Source organism: Danio rerio, chromosome 1 (genome assembly GCF_049306965.1).
Source record: "Danio rerio strain Tuebingen ecotype United States chromosome 1, GRCz12tu, whole genome shotgun sequence".
Taxonomy (NCBI): Eukaryota; Metazoa; Chordata; class Actinopteri; order Cypriniformes; family Danionidae; genus Danio; species Danio rerio.
Genome location: NC_133176.1, coordinates 61,556,658 through 61,575,731, shown reverse-complemented (window position 1 = coordinate 61,575,731; position 19,074 = coordinate 61,556,658). Strand labels below are relative to the sequence as shown.

General features: G+C 40.3%; 1 protein-coding gene across 1 annotated transcript; it reads right to left on the bottom strand.

Annotated features, from left to right (window-relative positions):
- Window positions 1-1,152: 1,152 nt before the first annotated feature.
- Window positions 1,153-16,674, bottom strand: si:dkey-222h21.6. Its single transcript, XM_073909109.1, has 13 exons — window positions 14,933-16,674; window positions 14,681-14,854; window positions 14,451-14,603; window positions 14,287-14,333; window positions 13,680-14,193; window positions 10,114-10,117; window positions 8,133-8,299; window positions 6,253-6,375; window positions 3,727-5,526; window positions 3,480-3,653; window positions 3,169-3,342; window positions 2,166-2,212; window positions 1,153-2,083 (listed from the first exon to the last, which is right to left on the bottom strand). The coding sequence occupies exons 1-13, from the start codon at window positions 16,672-16,674 to the stop codon at window positions 1,530-1,532; spliced, it is 5,673 nt and encodes a 1,890-aa protein (XP_073765210.1). The 3' UTR covers window positions 1,153-1,529.
- Window positions 16,675-19,074: the final 2,400 nt, after the last annotated feature.

The following is a 19,074-nucleotide window of genomic DNA, read 5'->3' as shown; positions in this document are numbered from 1 at the left end:
TGAAATGCTCATTTAAACCTTTATTAATTAACAAATACATGTATTATTTATTTATCAGCACTTTATAAAAATAAAAAAAAACTGACACCGTTTCAATTCACTATAATCTTCTATGTGAAGGTGCTTTGACACAATCTACATTCAAGAGTTCACACTTAGCTGATAATCAATAAAGCGTAATTGGCATGCTGTCCTGGGAGAGAGACTTGAGCTCGTAATATCCTCGGGCCCGGGGCTCCCTCCCGTTAGAAGGGCGAGAGGGCGAGAGTTTGAGCTCTGGTAGGTCTCGAGAACTCCCCTGCTTGTCGCCGTGTAAGAAGTGTAAACTAAGGTTGTCTTCGGTGATCCCTGCTGAAAAATCTAGGTTAAACCAGCCTAGGCTGGTTGGCTGGTTTTAGCTGGTCTTTTGGCTGGGATTTTGGCCACTTCCAAGCTGGTTTCCAGCCATGTCCAGCCTGGTCTTTGCTGGTCAGGCTGGGAGATGACCAGCTAAAACCAGCTTAACCAGCCTAGCCAAGCTGGGAGCCCAGCTAAAACCAGCTATGTAAAGCTTAAAACAGGCTGGTCAAGCTGGTTTTAGCTGGATTTAGCTGGTCATCTTCCAGCCTGACCAGCTAAGACTAGGCTGGAAATGGCTGGAAACCAGCCTGGAAATGGCCAAAACCCCTCTAAAACCAGCCTGGTCGACCAGTTAAAACCAGTTGAATTTAAGCTGGATTTTTCAGCAGGGATAATTGGGTTTAGTTGATTGGCTATGGTGAACACAGGGAGAACATGTAAACTTCACACAGAAATGCCAACTGGCCCGATAGGAGGTTGGACCAGCTGTGAGGCAACATTGCTAGCAACTGGGCCGCCGTTTTGCCCTATTGGAAAAAGAGTGGGAAGTAGGGGTGGAATGGGGGGGGGGGGGGGGTACTTCAAGACGCAGATAACTGGAGTGAAAAGCTCTGGTTATTTATAATGCATCTGTAATCATCTAATAGGGCATATTATGGAGCTAATGTGGTGCCAGCCATGTTGATCATAAGCACGTGATACTCTTAGTTCATAAATAAACCCCTCTTGTAAAAGCACTATACAAATAAAGATAAATTGATTCAATTGAATATCCACTCACTCAAAATATTCATTCAGAAAGGAAACACAGCAATGCTGCTCAGTTCTGTTTATAACACTTAATTGGCAAAAAAGGCATGCACTAACAAACCACCAGAACAAGAAAAAACAGCCAGGAAAATACACTCTAACAAAAGCCAAGGGTTTACAAACTCTGTGTTGTGGACTATATGTAAACGTCTTTTGTAAATAATTCTAAACATAAAAATAATATGCATTGTGTATGATCTTTCTTATTTTTAGAAAATTGTTAGCATTTCTTTCGATCCTGAAAGAGCTTCACAAATTTTTAAGCAGCACTGTAGATGCAAATGTAAACATTAGTGATGACATCAACTGGAGCTTTTATAAGATCACATCAAACGCAGAGCCCAGAGTTTTACTACAGACTATTGCATTAAGTCAGAAAATCAATCTTTTCTGTTGTAGAGTTTCATTTGTTCTCTCTGACACAAAGACACTGAGGAGTCAAAAACCATAAATCCAGCATAGAGGTCTTCAGTGAATGTGGTGTTGAATGTGTGTAAGTGTGTGAGTGTGTGTGTGTCAGAGACACTGTAGAAGGACAGAGAGCCAGCTGGCACATCCACATACACTCCAACTCTTTTAGCTGAAGAAGGAGCTGATATATCAATGCTCTTATTATTGTGCCAGACATGGAATCCATTAGCAGTGCAGAAAAGACTCCAAGATTTTTCATTGTATCCAAAACAACAGTCACTTCCTACTTTTCTGCTGATTCCTCTATAGGCCATTGCTATACGAGTCCAGGTTTCCCATTCAGCCTCCCAGTAACAGCGTCCAGTCAGAGTCTCTCTACACAGAATCTGAGGAATATCAGCAAACCTGTCTGGATGATCAGGATACGGCTGATGATCGTTCACTCGGATCACCTTTCTGTTCCCCTCAGACAGGATGAGTTGAGTGTGTGCTGTGTTTGGATCCAGTGTGAGATCACAGGCATCTGAACAAGCAGTAGATAAGGGACACTTTCAGAGAGGCGAGTGTGTGTAAATTTAAATATTAGTAAAATAGAAAAGACCTACATTTTCTCATACCAGGTGTAATCCTAAAAGTCTCTTTGTGGTCCAAACTATGAAGACAAACATCAACCACAAATGATTAATGCTTAATTAAGTATGCAAGAAAAAGTAAACAAGGGTTTTTAAAAGTACTGAAATATTACAAATGTCAGTTCCTGATTTGCTATTCTGTGCATGTCACACTCATCATAGCTGGCAGCTTGCTCTCACATGGTCGCCCACTGAAGCTAAGCAGGGATGCGCCTGGTCAGTACCTGGATGGGAGACCACATGGGAAAGCTAGGTTGCTGCCGGAAGTGCTAGTGAGGCCAGCAGGGGGTGCCCAACTTGCGATCTGTGTGGGTCCTAATGCCCCAGTATAGTGACGGGTACTCTATACTGCTCTGTGAGCGCCGTCTTTCGCATGAGACGTTAAACCGAGGTCCTGACTCTCTGTGGTCATTAAAAATCCCAGGATGTCTTTCAAAAAAGAGTAGGGGTTTAACCCCGGCATCCTGGCCAAATCTGCCCAATGGCCTCTGTCCATCATGGCCTCCTGACCACCCCCATATCATAATCCTGTCTCCTCTCCACCAATCAGAGGTTTGTGGTCTGGCACAAAATGGCTGCCATCGCGTCATCCAGGTGGATGCTGCACACTGGTGGTGTATGAAGAGATTCCCCCCTATGTGTAAAGTGATTTAGGCGCCCATATAAATGAAAGGATTTGCTATTATTTGTTGCTATTATATATATGTTTTGCTTCGATGGCTTTCAGCCTTACCCTGCTTCATATTATGATGATAATAAATCTTACATACATTACCTCATCAATTAGATCAAAGATGACACTCCAATAATGACAACTTCCAGTTCGTCCACATTCTCATTGCATCATCAAACTACGGTTTTGTTTGTTTTGAATACATGACAACCAGCAATCGAAAAATTACATATTGTACCCTAACTCAGGTGATATTAAAAGTGTTAGTGATTTAAAATAAACTCCTCATACTGCCCCACATACTTGAGTTTCTGCAGTGTGTAGTGTGGATCCTCCAGTGTGTGTTGGAGCAGCTGGACTCCTGATTGTCCTGGGTGATTGTAGCTCAGATCCAGCTCTCTCAGGTGTGAGGGGTTTGAACTCAGAGCTGAAGATAGAAAACCACAGCCTTCCTCTGTCACCATACAGCCAGACAACCTGCACACACAGACAGAGATCATCTATAGCAGGGATCATGGCCTAGTAGTGGGTTGTGAAAGAGTAGCTACTGGGCCACAAGAACACAAAATTAGGCTATATGCAATCCCACTTGCACACTATCAAGTATTACACACCTCAGTATCTCCAGCTGACAGTTTGGACTCTTCAGTCCATCAGAGAGCAGCTTCACTCCTGAATCCTGCAGGTCATTGTTACTCAGGTCCAGCTCTCTCAGCACACAGTTTGAGGATTGAAGAACTGACGACACAATTTCACAATCCTGAGCAGAGAGATTACAGCCAGCAAGACTGAAAGAAGAGAAAAACAATAATTAGGCTCCATCCACAAACTATTTTTTTAACACTGAAAGTTAACACTCACAGAGCTCTTGTGCAGTTGCTGACGGCTGGTATCAGTCTTCTTCTGCCCTCATCTGATGTGTTGTATTTCTGGAGCTCCAGCTCAACCAGCACCTCCTCTGACATCTGAAGCATGTAGGCGATTGTTGAGCAGTGAGCAGGAGAGAGTTTCTTCTCTGACTGTTTGCCTGATTTCACAAACTCCTGAATCTCTCTGGACAGAGTCTGATCTTTCACTTCCAGCAGACAGAGGAACAGATTGATGGATCTTTCAGTGGAGAGTCCATGTCCATCTCTGATCTTCTCTTTAATGTACTGTGTGCTTCTCCTGATGCTCACTGAGCTCTTCTCTGTGTGTGTCAGTAGATCCTGGAAGAGTCTCTGATTGGACTCCAGTGAGACGCCCAGCAGGAACCGCAGGAACAGATCCAGACGTCCATTCTCACTCTCAATGGTTTTATTAATAACTCTGTTATAGAGACTCTCCAGTGCATCGAAACATGCTTCTTTATTTATGCTTGAGTGGTAGTAAAACACATAGAAAGCAGCCAGAAACTCCTGAACACTCAGATGGATGAAGCTGTAGACTTTCCTCTGCTGAATCACAGATTCCTCCTTAAAGATCTCAGTGCAAATCCCAGAATACACTGAGGCGTCAGAGACGTCTACGCCGCTCTCAATCAGGTCCTCCTCATAGAACATCACATTGCCCTTCATCAGCTGTCTGAAAGCCACTTCAGCAAGTTTGACAATCACTTCTCTGTTGGACTGCAGGAGTTTCTCTGGATCTCTCTCTTCATACTTCTGATTCCTCATGTTGATCTGAATCAGCAGGAAGTGGATGTACATTTCAGTCAGAGTTTGAGGGATTTCTGCACTCAGATCTTCTTCCAGGAGCTTCTGAAGCACAGTGGATGAGATCCAGCAGAAGACGGGTATGTGGCACATGATGTGGAGGCTTCTTGCTCTTCTGATGTGTGAGATGATTCTGCTGGCTTGATGCTGCTCACTGATTCTCTTCCTGAAATATTCCTCCTTCTGAGGCTCAGTGAATCCCTGAATTTCTGTCAGACGCTTGATGTATTTGGAGGGGATCTGATTGGCTGCTGCTGGTCTGGAGGTGATCCAGATGAGAGCAGAGGGAAGCAGCTCTCCTTTCATCAGCTTTGACATCAACACAGCCACTGATGAAGTCTCAGTCACATCACAAACTTTCTGAGCGTCTGAAAACATCAGTGTGATTCTGCTTTCATCCAGACCATCAAAGATGAACACAACTTTACACTCCTCATAAATCTTGGGCTCCAGATCTTCAAGTTCAGGATGAAAGTCCAGCAGAAGTGTGTGAAGACTGTACTGATGATCTCTGATCAAGTTCAGCTCTCGAAATGGAAGCACAAACATGAAATCTACATCCTGATTGGCTTTTCCCTCGGCCCAGTCCAGAATGAACTTCTGCACAGAGACGGTTTTTCCGATTCCAGCGATGCCTTTAGTAAGAACAGTCTTGATTTGCTCTTTCTCCTCTTTAAAGATGTCATTGCAGTAGATTGGAGTGTGTTGGGAGTGTTTTGTTCTGGCTGTTTTCTCCATCTGTAAAACCTCATGTTCTTCATTCACTCCTTCACTCTCTCCCTCTATGATGTACAGCTGGGTGTAGATGCGGTTCAGGTGGGTTCCAGTCTCTTGGAGTTTGTTTCCCTCAAATAATCTCTCATACTTCTTCTTCATGCTGGTTTTGTACTGGTCTTTGATTCTCTGCAGGTCTCCAGTCTCCAAAGCTTGTGTTTGAAAAACTGGTTCAATGATCTCCTGATCAAAGCTAAAGATTAAAACTTTCAGTACTTACAATTTTTTTTTTTCACTTGGGTTGCAGACAATTTAATATGCAGAATTACTAGCCAAACAAAAATATGCTTTGTAAAATGCATGCTGAGGTTTTTTACACAATTTTACACATACTCTTCCACTATGTGTTATTTATTTCAGATACACACTGTTTAGGTAACTAGAAAGTTTACTCTATGCTTCTCCCAATTAAACAGCCACTTTCTTTTATGTAGTTTAGGAAAAGTTGATGAATTGACATGGAGGAAAGCCAGAAGCTTTAATCTCCAATGTAATTAATGGGTATGCAGCATTATGTCTTAAACAAGATGTATCGCCTTGAAAATATTAAAGTGATGCATTCTAAATCATTCTGAAGAGGGTCAGCTGAAGGATTTAAAACCTATGTGAGAATGGCTAAACAAGGTTAATTTTTTTCTCACATCCAAAGACACCTTTTTTTTGGACTCATTTGCACCCAGATAAAATGCAGCACCAAAAACAGCTGTATGAAATGGGGCGAACATTTATGCTGCTTGGGCATACACTTTTACAGTAAAGTGCCCCTTTGAGAATTCCCGCACCTGGTTACACAAGATAGAGCCAGTTTTGAAAAAACATTTAATCTCAAACCCAGTTTCTGTTTAACAATGTAAATAACTGTATGCATAACATGAAATGAGGCAGTTAGTTAATGGGTCTTAATAGTTAATATACTAACTGAGGGTCAGAGGTCATTGGTCCATCACTGAATGTATGAGGTTGATCCATGGATCTGCTGCTCTTCACAGACACACTACTGGGCTCTGGAGACTTTAATCTCGGTCTCTTCCTCCTTTTGATACTAAAGAAAAATAAACCATATAAAAATAAACCAACCAGAATATATTTCCATTTTTATTTAACAAATGCTTTTCATCCACATGCATTTAAAAATAAAAATGCAATATGCAGTTCATCCCATGGTGACAGAAATGCTGCTAAAATACCAATACTGTACAGTACATGCTAGACCATAGATAAGTAGGAAACTGTGAATTATCAAATAGATTAATTTACTAAATAATTTACATAAAAATAGTGCTTCAGAGAAATTTAATAAAGTGCTCAAAGAGAATTTATTTAGACAAAATTGCATTAGAATTGGCCTTGCCCTGTCAAGATGGGAAGATCAATAAACCAATGATGATCAATGTAATATGTGTTTTATATAGAGACTGAAATCAGAGTGAAAGAAAAAACATTTTGTGTTTTTTGTCATGTCACAAAAACTGCCTTCTTTCATCTGAGTAATATTGCTCAGTTAGGAAGTATGCTATCCATCTCAGATGCAGAAAAGCTAGTCCATGCTTTTTGACTTCTAGGCTGGATTACTGTAATGCTCTATTTGCTGGCTGCTCAGCATCCTCTATTAACAAACTTCAGCTAGTACAAAATGCAGCAGCCAGAGTTCTGACCAGGTCTTGGAATATACGATCATGCCACCCAATGTTATCCTCCTTACACTGGCTGCCTGTTAAGTTTCTTATTGAATTTAAAATATTACTTCTCACCTATAAAACCTTAAATAATCAAGCTCCTGTTTATCTAACCAACCTTCTGTCTCGCTACAATCCAACTCGCTCTTTAAGATCTCAAAACTCAGGGCTTCTGGTAGTACCAGGAATAGTAAAGTCAAGTAAAGGAGGTCAAGCCTTCTCATTTATGGCTCCTAAACTCTGGAATAGCCTTCCTGATAATGTCCGAGGCTCAGACACAATCTCTTAGTTCAAAACTAGATGAAAGGCTGAAATTTTGAGGAAGGAATACATGCAATGCATCATATATGATGCATAAATATGCCCCGCACAGTTTTCTGCATCTTGTTTATATGCACTATGAACAGCAGCTACGCTAATTATTCTCTTAATTCTCTATTTCCACCTGGGGATACTCATCCCGAGGCCCCCAGAGACTATTCAGCGCCACTGATGTGATCCAAGACCAGCGACGAGATGATCCCAAGGTTTCCATAATCCTCGACCAGGCTGTATCCTGAGCAGCTGCTGTGGTGGTCATGGAGAGCATGAGACTGAATCCTGTGACACTCCAGGGACAGACGAGTCTTCGATGAGGTCTGCTTCTCCAGCCTCCGGCACCTAGAATGCAGCTCTGCACAAGACGTTTGGCCAGAGGAGAAATGGTCGTGCCCAACTGAGCCTGGTGTCTCTCCAGGTTTTAATTCCTCACTTTCACCAATTGGTAAAGTTTTTTCCTCTCCGCTGTCGCCACTGGCTTGCTTGGTTCGGGATCTGTAGAGCTGCGCATTGATGAATTTGCTCTTCAGTGTTTGGACTCTCAGTAGTCATTATAAACCACACTGAACTGAACTAAACTGAACTTAAACTCTGAAAACTGAACTACCCTGTTTCAATTTACTATCTATATTCCATGTGAAGTTGCTTTTACACAATCTACATTGTAAAAGTGTCGTAGAAATAAAGATGAATTGAATTTTTATCATAGGATTATTAATCTCTCACTCACTACAGGCATGTGAACGGCACTGTAAGTCACTTTATATAAACGCATTTGTCAACGCTGAAATGGCCAGAGACTTACCTGAAGTCAGACGTCAGTGTTTCATCACTGAGGTTAGGATGATACCCCATGGACTGATCACTCTTCACAGACACATTGTCTGATCCAGCAGATGCTGATCTCATTTTACACACAGAGCCCTCTTCTTCTGTCCCTACACTGAGACTCATGTTAAAGTCTCTGTCCTTCTTTTATTTTGTTAAAAGTGTGTTGAGGGACTGACTTCAGAACTTTCTGTGGAAACACCAAGGTTTAAAGTGTTTAACAGAGATCCAAGTTAATATACTTTAGTCTGTAATATTATTTGTAAATTAGGGTACAGCCAAATGTATTGGTAAAATGTTGAAATGTTCATTACTGTGGATATTATTTTTGAAGCTGCATATACTTTCATATCCTCTTTTTTCTGATGAAATAAAGTAACATCTGTCACATGACAAAACCATATCATCTGCTGAGTGGAACTGAAACTCAGATTCTAAATGATTGTCTTCAACGACATTAGAAATGACTGTTAAATGCCTAATAGAGAAATCCTAACAGAGAAATCATATTTTGTTGTATATGCTTTCATTTACATTTGGTGGCGGTGGTTGAGAGTTAATCAAAATCATTCATTTATAGACATTAAAGAAATTTTACACAATATATTTCAGTGTATGTTTTTACTCAAATACTTTTTTTTTGGTGGAGCTGTTAAACAAATAATCCTGTTATGTTCATGTATGAAAATAAAATTTAAATCACTATTATACTGAAATAAAATGTGATAACGTATAACAAGTAACCAGGTCTGAAAGATCATGTAAGAAGAAAAGCTGAAATAAACAGTATTTTTTTTGTTTTACAAACATAAGTCCTGAAATATAAAATTAAGTTCCAAACATACCAGAAAATATGCAGTCACAAAATCCAGCGTCGACAGGTTTAAACCTACTTGTTGTTGCTTTCAGTCAAATGAAACAGAATCACACTTCCTTGCTGTGGCGCAGCGTATCATCATTTCCTCAGAGAAAAATCTCAAAAGAGAATTTTGATCGCCACTGTGTGGAGCCATATTATGTATTTTTGTTTGAAAATGTATTAAGTTACTGAGCTGATTAATATTATTACTGTTATGTACTTTTATTAACACAATAATGCTCAAACATGAAATAACCAACTAGAAACCACTCAAAAGACAATGTCAATGGCTTACACCATATCAACTGCCCGGGACCGGGTTTTACCACAACAAGCCTCACTCACATTTTCTTTAGAAAATGTATATATCTAACATAAGGAAAAGGTCAGGCAGTCAGAGAAGCTCTCAGATTTAGTGCAACAAATCCAAACTTTAATTGAGGACAGCAAGAATGTTAAGAATTTAAATTTTAGGTTTTGAATGTAACAAGATCAGCAAACCCTGTACATTAATTGGCGCATGTTGTACACACCGAGAAACCTAATGAAAGTGCCTTAATAATTGATGACTCAATAGTATGAAATGTGTAAAGAGACACCAGTCACCATAGTCAAATGCTGCTTTAAAGCAATTTGCTGCTTTGACACAATCTATATTGTAAAAGCGCTATAGAAATAAAGATGAATTGAAAATATCTGCCAAGAAATAGAGTGCTTGAAATAAAGTCAAATTTAAAAGTGCTGGCTAAATGTGAACAAAACTTTAGTAAGATTGTTATCCATGTTGACGCTAATGATGTTCAGCTACATCAGTTGAAGATCACTAAAAATTATATTAAAGGAGTGTGCAAACTTGAAAATGTCAGACAGTTTAGAATGCTCTGGTTCCATCATTATTTATAATGATGACGAGTTCAATTGTAGACTCTCATCACTCAATGGCTAGATGTCTAAGTGGTGCCCACTAATTGCCCATTTGATGTTATTCTTTCTCAAAGAAAACTAAAAGTAAAGCCATTTAGGTTGTTCACATATTGTAGGAGAAGCACAAAAAAAGATACTTTATTTAAATACAGATGTATGAATATTAATTACAAACCTTTCTATGAACAGGATTTTATGATAGCTAAAGATCATAGCTTATGTGTATTACTGAAATGTTAGCAATTATATATATTCTTTACACTTCAGTCTCTCGTTTATCCATTTCTAAATGGATGTAAGATGCACTTTAATAATATTTGCTGAGGCCCAACTTCCTGCCTACACCACTGAGACTGCAGCTCTGCACAAGACGTTTGGCCAGCGTTAAAATGTCCGTGCCGAACTGAGTATGATTTCTCTCAAGGTTTTTTTTCTTCACTCTCGCCAAATGGTGAAGTTTTTTTCCCTCTTCGCTTTTACCACTAGCTTGCATGGTCTGGTATCGATAAAGCTGTGCAACGATAGATTTGCTGTTCAGTGTTCAAGTCCTCAATAGTGACTAATAAACCACACTGAACTGACTATGATCTTTTATGTGAAGCTGCTTTGACTCAAGCTACATTGTAAAAGCTCTATAAAAAATAAAGCTGAATTGAATTGAATAATAATCATGCATAAGTTATTATAATGAGCTTAAATTTACCATTGGAACAGCTTTCATTGCTATGCAGATGATACATGACCAACAATTTCTTTATGAATTCACACAAAACTTTGTATCACTTATTGGGCCAAAATTCCATACACAGCAGATCTCACAACTGCAATTTGAGGGATATGTTAGGATTAGACAGCAATTTAACTTTTCAAAATCATTTTACCCATGTCACAAAAACCCCCTTATTTCATCTGAGAAATATCACTAAGCTATGAAGCATACTATTTTAGCTAAAGCTAGTCCATGCTTTTATAACTTCTAGGCTGAATTACTGTAATGCTCTATTTGCTGGCTGCCCAGCATCCTCTAATAAAAAACTTTAGCTAGTACAAAATGCAGCAGCCAGAGTTCTGACCAGGTCTAGAAAATATGATCATATCACCCCAATTTTATCCTCCTTACACTGGCTGCCTGTTAAGCTTCGTATTGAATTTAAAATTTTGCTTTTTACCTATAAAGCTTTAAATAATTGAGCTTCTGTTGATCTAACCAACATTCTGTCTCGCTACAAACCAACTCGCTCTTTAAGATCTCAAAACTCAGGGCTTCTGGTAGTACCAGGAATAGCAAGGTCGAGTAAAGGAGGTCGAGCCTTCTCATTTATGGCTCCTAAACTCTGGAATAGCCTTCCTGATAATGTCCGAAGTTCAGACACACTCTCTCAGTTCAACACTAGATTAAAGACCTGTCTGTTTAGTAAAGCATACATGCAATGCATCAAATAACTGTTGGATGTAAGTGTGCTCCATGCAGGTAGGTGGGCTTGGCAAACCACTTGTAGGACACTTCTAAATGCACCACGCAATTAATTAGAAATACTTTTATGCTTTACATGTTTGTTTCTATGTTTGTTTATATTGACTATTTAACAGCTAGGCTAAATATTTTCTTTTTTCTCTATATCCACCTGGGGATGTCCATCCCAAGGTCTCTAGAGATTGTGCAACGACATTGATGGCATCTGTGAAGTGATGATAACAACCATCAAGGACTTCCAAGACGACACATTCACTTAATACACAAGTAGACTTCATTAAACATGTACACATAGACATCACCTATAAACTGTATAACTGCAGGTTAACTATGTTAGTAACTAATTAAAGTGCGGTAACTAATAGCCTTAATTTTTCCAAATGTGATTATAATGCAACAATGTACAACTTTTGTATTGCTGCTTCAAAACAATAATTATTTTGAAAAAACGCTATTTAAATACTCTTGAATTGAATAAGTTCATTATTTCAAATGTAGATGCACACACAAAATAGAAAAAGCAAAATTACTCTCATTTTCCACATGCTTTTAGATGGCCTCGTAAAGAACATTAGGACAACCAGCACATTCTGATTTTTGCTTTTTGGTATGCGGCTGTTTGTCACAAGAAGACAAGATTTGTTAATGGCTCATATGTATTATTACGATGTCACATATTGGCTGTGTATTTAAAAATGGAGCTTCCTGTGTTTTCATTCCCCTGACTTGTTGCACGCGCTAGTGACAATTCTCTGCAAACCAATATTCAATTTATCTTTACTTCTACAGCTATTTTACAATGTAGATTGTGTCAAAGCAGCTTCTGATAGAAGATTATAGTACAATAGTGTTCAAGACAATAGTACAATAGTTATAAAACAATAGTGTTCAGCTGCGAGTCGCGTTCCACTATTTGGTACAGTTTTCTTGTGTTAGGTACTCTTTGGAAAAAATACCCAATACCATTAACAGTGGAAACAGACATAAAAAAGCGTAATGTACTGTACAGAAACATATTAATTGGTGGAAACAGGCTAAAAAAAAAACACAATCATGCACATTTTTTAAATTAATATTTTTATTATTAAGGGGGAAGAAAATACTAAACTACATAGCCATGTGTGGAAAGGTAACAACTGGTTGTCTATTTTGTAAGGACTACATTTTATGAAAATGTTCCATTTTGAAACATTTGAAACAGAACATTTGAAGTTGTTCATCGTGCATGGCAGCTGGCTGCTGACCTTGAAATTGTTAAACTAACATCAGCATGTAAAGCTTAATGATTATGTATCTAAAACTGAACTTAAATACTGAAATTCCATTATGTGCAAATACACATGTTGCTTATGTTGAAATAACTTCAATAGTGCATTAAATGTAGGACCACTTGTAAGTAGCAATGTAACAAATTTAGATAACAATAACATATTTGTAACGTTACTACAGCAGACATAAAGCTGATTAAAGGCTCTTAAATACTCTGGTGTCCGTGTATCTATGACCGTTCTTGGTGAAAAGCAATGAGTGGTGACCTTCAGCTTCTTCAGAGTAGATGAATGAGCAATTTGTAGTGTTAAAAAAGACATTGCAACAACTCACCAGTAGACATCTTTTAAATGTTCAATTTTAATTTAACTTGATTGTTAATACCGATCAGTAGAATTTTGTCTAAAAAAGGCATCGCAAAAACTGAGTGGATGTCTTTTGAATGTTCGCTATTTTTGTCACTTGGATAATAATACTGAATGCTAAAAAGAAGTCTAAAAAAGACATTGCAAAAACCCTTAGTCTGGCTTCTCAGTGGACATCTTTTAAACTTACGACTGTGACTTTTCATTTATGTTTTTTGGACATGTCTGTGCTTAGTGGGTAAGTAAGCCGATTTAAAAGTATCTTTTCTCAATATGGATTAAAAAATGGTATATAAACAGTAAAACAACAAGGCCATAAAAATAGGACTTTTAGAGAAAAGCAATGCAGTTAGTCACTTTTGGCTGCAAAAATCTGATCAGGCCTCTCAAAATCCTTAAAGAATGGCTAAATTGCTGTACAGCTTTTTTCAGTAGCTTTCATTACTTGACCAATAATCAGTCAATGTCCTGATTCCAAACCTTCACTGTAAATAGCAATCTATATCCCTTTCCCCAAGTTACATTATATACTGCATGAAACAGAACATTTTAATAAATGTGTGTGGTTTTAATTAGCAAACAATAAAGTCAGTGGACAGTCTGTTGTTCTCTCTGTGTTGTTATATCTGGCACAAAGACAGTTCAGACTCATAAACTCTGAACCCAGCATAGAGGGGTTCAGTGAATGTGGTGTTGTATGTGTGTAAGTGTGTGAGTGTGTGTGTGTCAGAAATGCTGTAGAAGGACAGAGAGCCGGACGGCACGTCCACATACACCCCTACTCTATTAGACTGAGGTGAAAGGGCTGGTATGTCGATTCTCTTTTTATTGTGCCAGACAGTGAATCTGTCATCAGAGTAATCCAGACTCCAGGATTTGTCATTGTACCCAAACCTGCAGTAGCTGCCTCCCTTCCTCCTGATTCCTCTATACGTCACCGCTGCATGACCCCATCCACTCCATTTCACCTCCCAGTAACAGCGCCCAGTTAGTTTCTCTTGGCACAGAACCCGTTCACCACCAACAAATCTCTCTGGGTGATCAGGATACGGCTGTGGCTCTTCTGTGTATGTTGCCTTTCTGTTGTCCTCAGACAGGATGATGTTAGTGTTTGCAGTGTTTGGATCCAGAGTGAGATCTACTGCATCTGAACACAAGAGGAGAGATCAAAAACATATTAAAAACATTTCACAGCGCTGTTCAGAACTGTAAGAGCCATGCAAAGTATGAGAGGACCCACATTTATTCAGTCCTGGTGTGATTCTTAAAGCACCTCCATTGTCCACACTGGAAAATACACATTATTCAGAAGAAGAAATTATTCTTCCAAAGCATAATAATGGATGTTTGCAAACTCACGTAAACACTCACAAATGAATCAATGAATGATTTTGTCACACTTACTTGAGTTTCTCTAGTGTGTGTTGGAGCAGCTGGACTCCTGATTGTCTTGGGTGATTGTAGCTCAGATCCAGCTCTCTCAGGTGTGAGGGGTTTGAACTCAGAGCTGAAGATAGAAAACCACAGCCTTCCTCTGTCACCATACAGCCAGACAACCTGCAGACACCAAAGCACAAACAGATGGATCATCTACAGATATTGACATAATTCTCTCTTTTATATGTTCTTAATACCTCAGTATCTCCAGCTGACAGTTTGGACTCTTCAGTCCATCAGAGAGCAGCTTCACTCCTGAATCCTGCAGGTCATTGTTACTCAGGTCCAGCTCTCTCAGGACACAGTTTGAGGATTGAAGAACTGACGACACAATTTCACAATCCTGAGCAGAGAGATTACAGCCAGCAAGACTGAAAGAAGAGGAGAACAAGGTAATTTAATACGAGGTAAATATATGCAAGAAACAAAGCAGTAACATAAACACTCACAGGGCTCTTGTGCAGTTGCTGACGGCTGGTATCAGTCTTCTCCTGCCCTCATCTGATGTGTTGTATTTGTGGAGCTCCAGCTCATCCAGCACCTCCTCTGACATCTGAAGCATGTAGGCGATTGTTGAGCAGTGAGCAGGAGAGAGTTTCTTCTCTGACTGTTTGTCTGATTTCACAAACTCCTGAATCTCTCTGGACAGAGTCTGATCTTTCACTTCCTGCAGACAGAGGAACAGATTGATGGATCTTTCAGTGGAGAGTCCATGTCCATCTCTGATCTTCTCTTTAATGTACTGTGTGCTTCTCCTGATGCTCTCTGAGCTCTTCTCTGTGTGTGTCAGTAGATCCTGGAAGAGGCTCTGATTGGACTCCAGTGAGACGCCCAGCAGGAACCGCAGGAACAGATCCAGACGCCCATTCTCACTCTCAATGGTTTTTTCTACTGCTCTCTTATGTAAATTATGCAATGAATCTAAAAATGGCTCTGTGGTGTTGCTTATGAAGTAATAAAACACATAGAAAGCAGCCAGAAACTCCTGAACACTCAGATGGATGAAGCTGTAGACTTTCCTCTGCTGAATCACAGATTCCTCCTTAAAGATCTCAGTGCAAATCCCAGAATATATTGAGGTGTGAGCTGCATCTACACCGCTCTCAATCAGGTCCTCCTCATAGAACATCACATTGCCCTTCATCAGCTGTCTGAAAGCCACTTCAGCAAGTTTGACAATCACTTCTCTGTTGGACTGCAGGAGTTTCTCTGGATCTCTCTCTTCATACTTCTGATTCCTCATGTTGATCTGAATCAGCAGGAAGTGGATGTACATTTCAGTCAGAGTTTGAGGGATTTCTGCACTCAGATCTTCTTCCAGGAGCTTCTGAAGCACAGTGGATGAGATCCAGCAGAAGACGGGTATGTGGCACATGATGTGGAGGCTTCTTGCTCTTCTGATGTGTGAGATGATTCTGCTGGCTTGATGCTGCTCACTGATTCTCTTCCTGAAATATTCCTCCTTCTGAGGCTCAGTGAATCCCTGAATTTCTGTCAGACGCTTGATGTATTTGGAGGGGATCTGATTGGCTGCTGCTGGTCTGGAGGTGATCCAGATGAGAGCAGAGGGAAGCAGCTCTCCTTTCATCAGCTTTGACATCAACACAGCCACTGATGAAGTCTCAGTCACATCACAAACTTTCTGAGCGTCTGAAAACATCAGTGTGATTCTGCTTTCATCCAGACCATCAAAGATGAACACAACTTTACACTCCTCATAAATCTTGGGCTCCAGATCTTCAAGTTCAGGATGAAAGTCCAGCAGAAGTGTGTGAAGACTGTACTGATGATCTCTGATCAAGTTCAGCTCTCGAAATGGAAGCACAAACATGAAATCTACATCCTGATTGGCTTTTCCCTCGGCCCAGTCCAGAATGAACTTCTGCACAGAGACGGTTTTTCCGATTCCAGCGATGCCTTTAGTAAGAACAGTCTTGATTTGCTCTTTCTCCTCTTTAAAGATGTCATTGCAGTAGATTGGAGTGTGTTGGGAGTGTTTTGTTCTGGCTGTTTTCTCCATCTGTAAAACCTCATGTTCTTCATTTACTCCTCCACTCTCTCCATCTATGATGTACAGCTGGGTGTAGATCCGGTTTAGGAGGGTTTCGGTCTCTTGTAGTTTGATTCCTTCATATAATCTATCATACTTGTTCCTCATGATGGCTTTGTGCTTGTCTTTGACTCTCTGCATGTTTTCAATCTTGTGTTTGGTGGACAATTACTGTGTTCTTTTGCCTAATGTAAGGGGAAATAGATGACAGATCTGATCAGTCCACTGCTGCAGATATTTTTAAAAACAGTAAGAGTTTTTTTTTTGTTTCTCTAAAAACCCTTATGAGAAAAGTGATGCACTTCATGGTGCATCCAGGGACACTGGAGCCAGACCTGTGGTCAGGGCTTGAATGCATGTGCAATCTCTCATTTGACACTCCACCTGCAGGAGGAGTTGTATGGGGATGGTGAAATGCAGATTGGGCAGTGGTTGAAGGCCAGGGAGGAGGCGGAGCAGTAGCAGGCCTCGCCTCCATAGCTCTGGCACCCAAGTTCTCAAGAAGATCTGGACTCTCACCTACTCTAGAGTTGCCCGTGGCCATGCTGAGAGATGGCAGGCTGGTGTAGGCATGTCTTGGTATAGAGGGATTTTCAACTCCAACCTCTGAGAGAGATTTGATTGGATCTGGAGGGAGGTTGAAGACATTGAATCCAAGAGGACCAAGTTGTCTTCCTTCATTTTCAATGTGGCCATTAGGATATGTCACTCTAAGGCCTCCTATTCCTGTCATGGCAGCAACCCATAATTCCAGTGAAGACACATGAAGTAAGAGTTGCTGTCAAACTGAAGGAGTCCTATGTTGCCTGTTTGGCATAAGGGACTCCCTAGACTGTTTTTGGTAGAAGCAGACCAAGTAAGCTGTGGGTACTTGTATTGTTGTGTAAGCAAAATCTCTGGCCCAGGATGAGGTCCACGAGACCATGGAAGAGAACTGTCTTAGGATGGAGAAGCAGTTCTTTACCAACACTGTTTATAGTAGAGGTGGCTAGCTGTTACCTTGATTGGAGATGTAAACAAATGGTGGAAGGAATGTGTTTTCCTCAATCCCACTGAAAAGTTTATTCTGGCTGAAGTCACTGATGTTTGCAAATGACGCAGTGGCCAGGCATTGGGGTAAATGAGATACACCACAAGTACCTCACATCTCTCGGTGGGGTAGGGTTGTCTTGGATTTCACATACAATGCCTCTGGAGGGGCAACTGAGGTAGTGGCTCCACTTTTTAAGAAGGGTGTGCTCCAACCACAGCCTCTACATGTAAAATTTGTCTGGATCACAGAAAACACCGGACCAGTTTTATTCCCTCACTACAGTTCTCAAGGTTTTGCGGGAGTTCACCCAAACTGTCTACATATGCTTCATGGACCTGGAAAAGGCATTTTGGTTGTGTCCCATGTGGCGTTCTGTGGGCAGTGTAATAGGAGTTTGGGGTCCAGGACGCTTTGTTAATGGTGTCCTGTCTCATTATGATTAGAACAGGTGCTTGTTTTGCTTTGCCGGCAGTAAGTCTGACTAGTTCAAAGTGCATGTTGAACAAGTCAGTCAGCGCAATAGCCTAGTGGTTAGCGTGCTGACATATGGTGCAGTAGCAGTTCAGGGCCTCCTGAGTTGGAATCCCGGCATGAGGAAATTTCCTGACCCTACCCCCCTGGGCGAAGCAGTGGCGCAGTGGGTAGTGCTGTCGCCTCACAGCAAGAAGGTCGCTGGGTTGCTGGTTCGAGCCTCGGCTCAGTTGGTATTTCTGTGGGGAGTTTGCATGTTCTCCATGCGTTCTGCGTTCTGGGTGCTCTGGTTTCCCCCACAGTCCAAAGACATGTGGTACAGGTTAATTGGGTAGGCTAAATTGTTCGTAGTGTATGAGTGTGGGTGTGTGAATGCGTGTGTGGATGTTTCCCAGAGATAGGTTGCGGCTGGAAGTGCATCCACTGTGTAAAAACTTGCTGGATAAGTTGGCGTTTCATTCTGCTGTAGCAACCCCGGATTAATAAAGGGACTAAGCAGACAATAAGATGAATGAATGATAGCCCTTTGTCAATCGTTCTGTTCAGTATTTTATTAACAGATTTCCAGGTACCGCTTCGGGCTGGAGAGGATGACATGACCTAATCTCTGCTATTTGCAGATAATATTGCCCTATCAGCTTCATTGGTCTTGGACTTCTGTGAGGACTGGGATGGTGTGCAGTCATGTGTGAAGCTGCATATAAAAGAATGAGCAATCTCCAAGTTTGATGCCATGGTGCTCAACTTGAACAGAATGTCTTGCCTTGTTAAAATCCACATGATCAAATTTGTGAAGATCCAATGTCTTTAGACCAATAAATAAAATATGCTCATCAAATAAAGCAATCATATCTCTTCTCAAGGTTAGTTTAACAACACTTTTATAACACTTGACTAAACTTCAAACCTTTTAACTTATGAACAAAACTCTCATTGATTCTGACCAATCTGAAGGTGAGTAAATGATGAGATGTTGAATTTAAGTAAATGGTTAATTTAAATTCTGCTCACTAAAAACACTATATTAACAACAACAT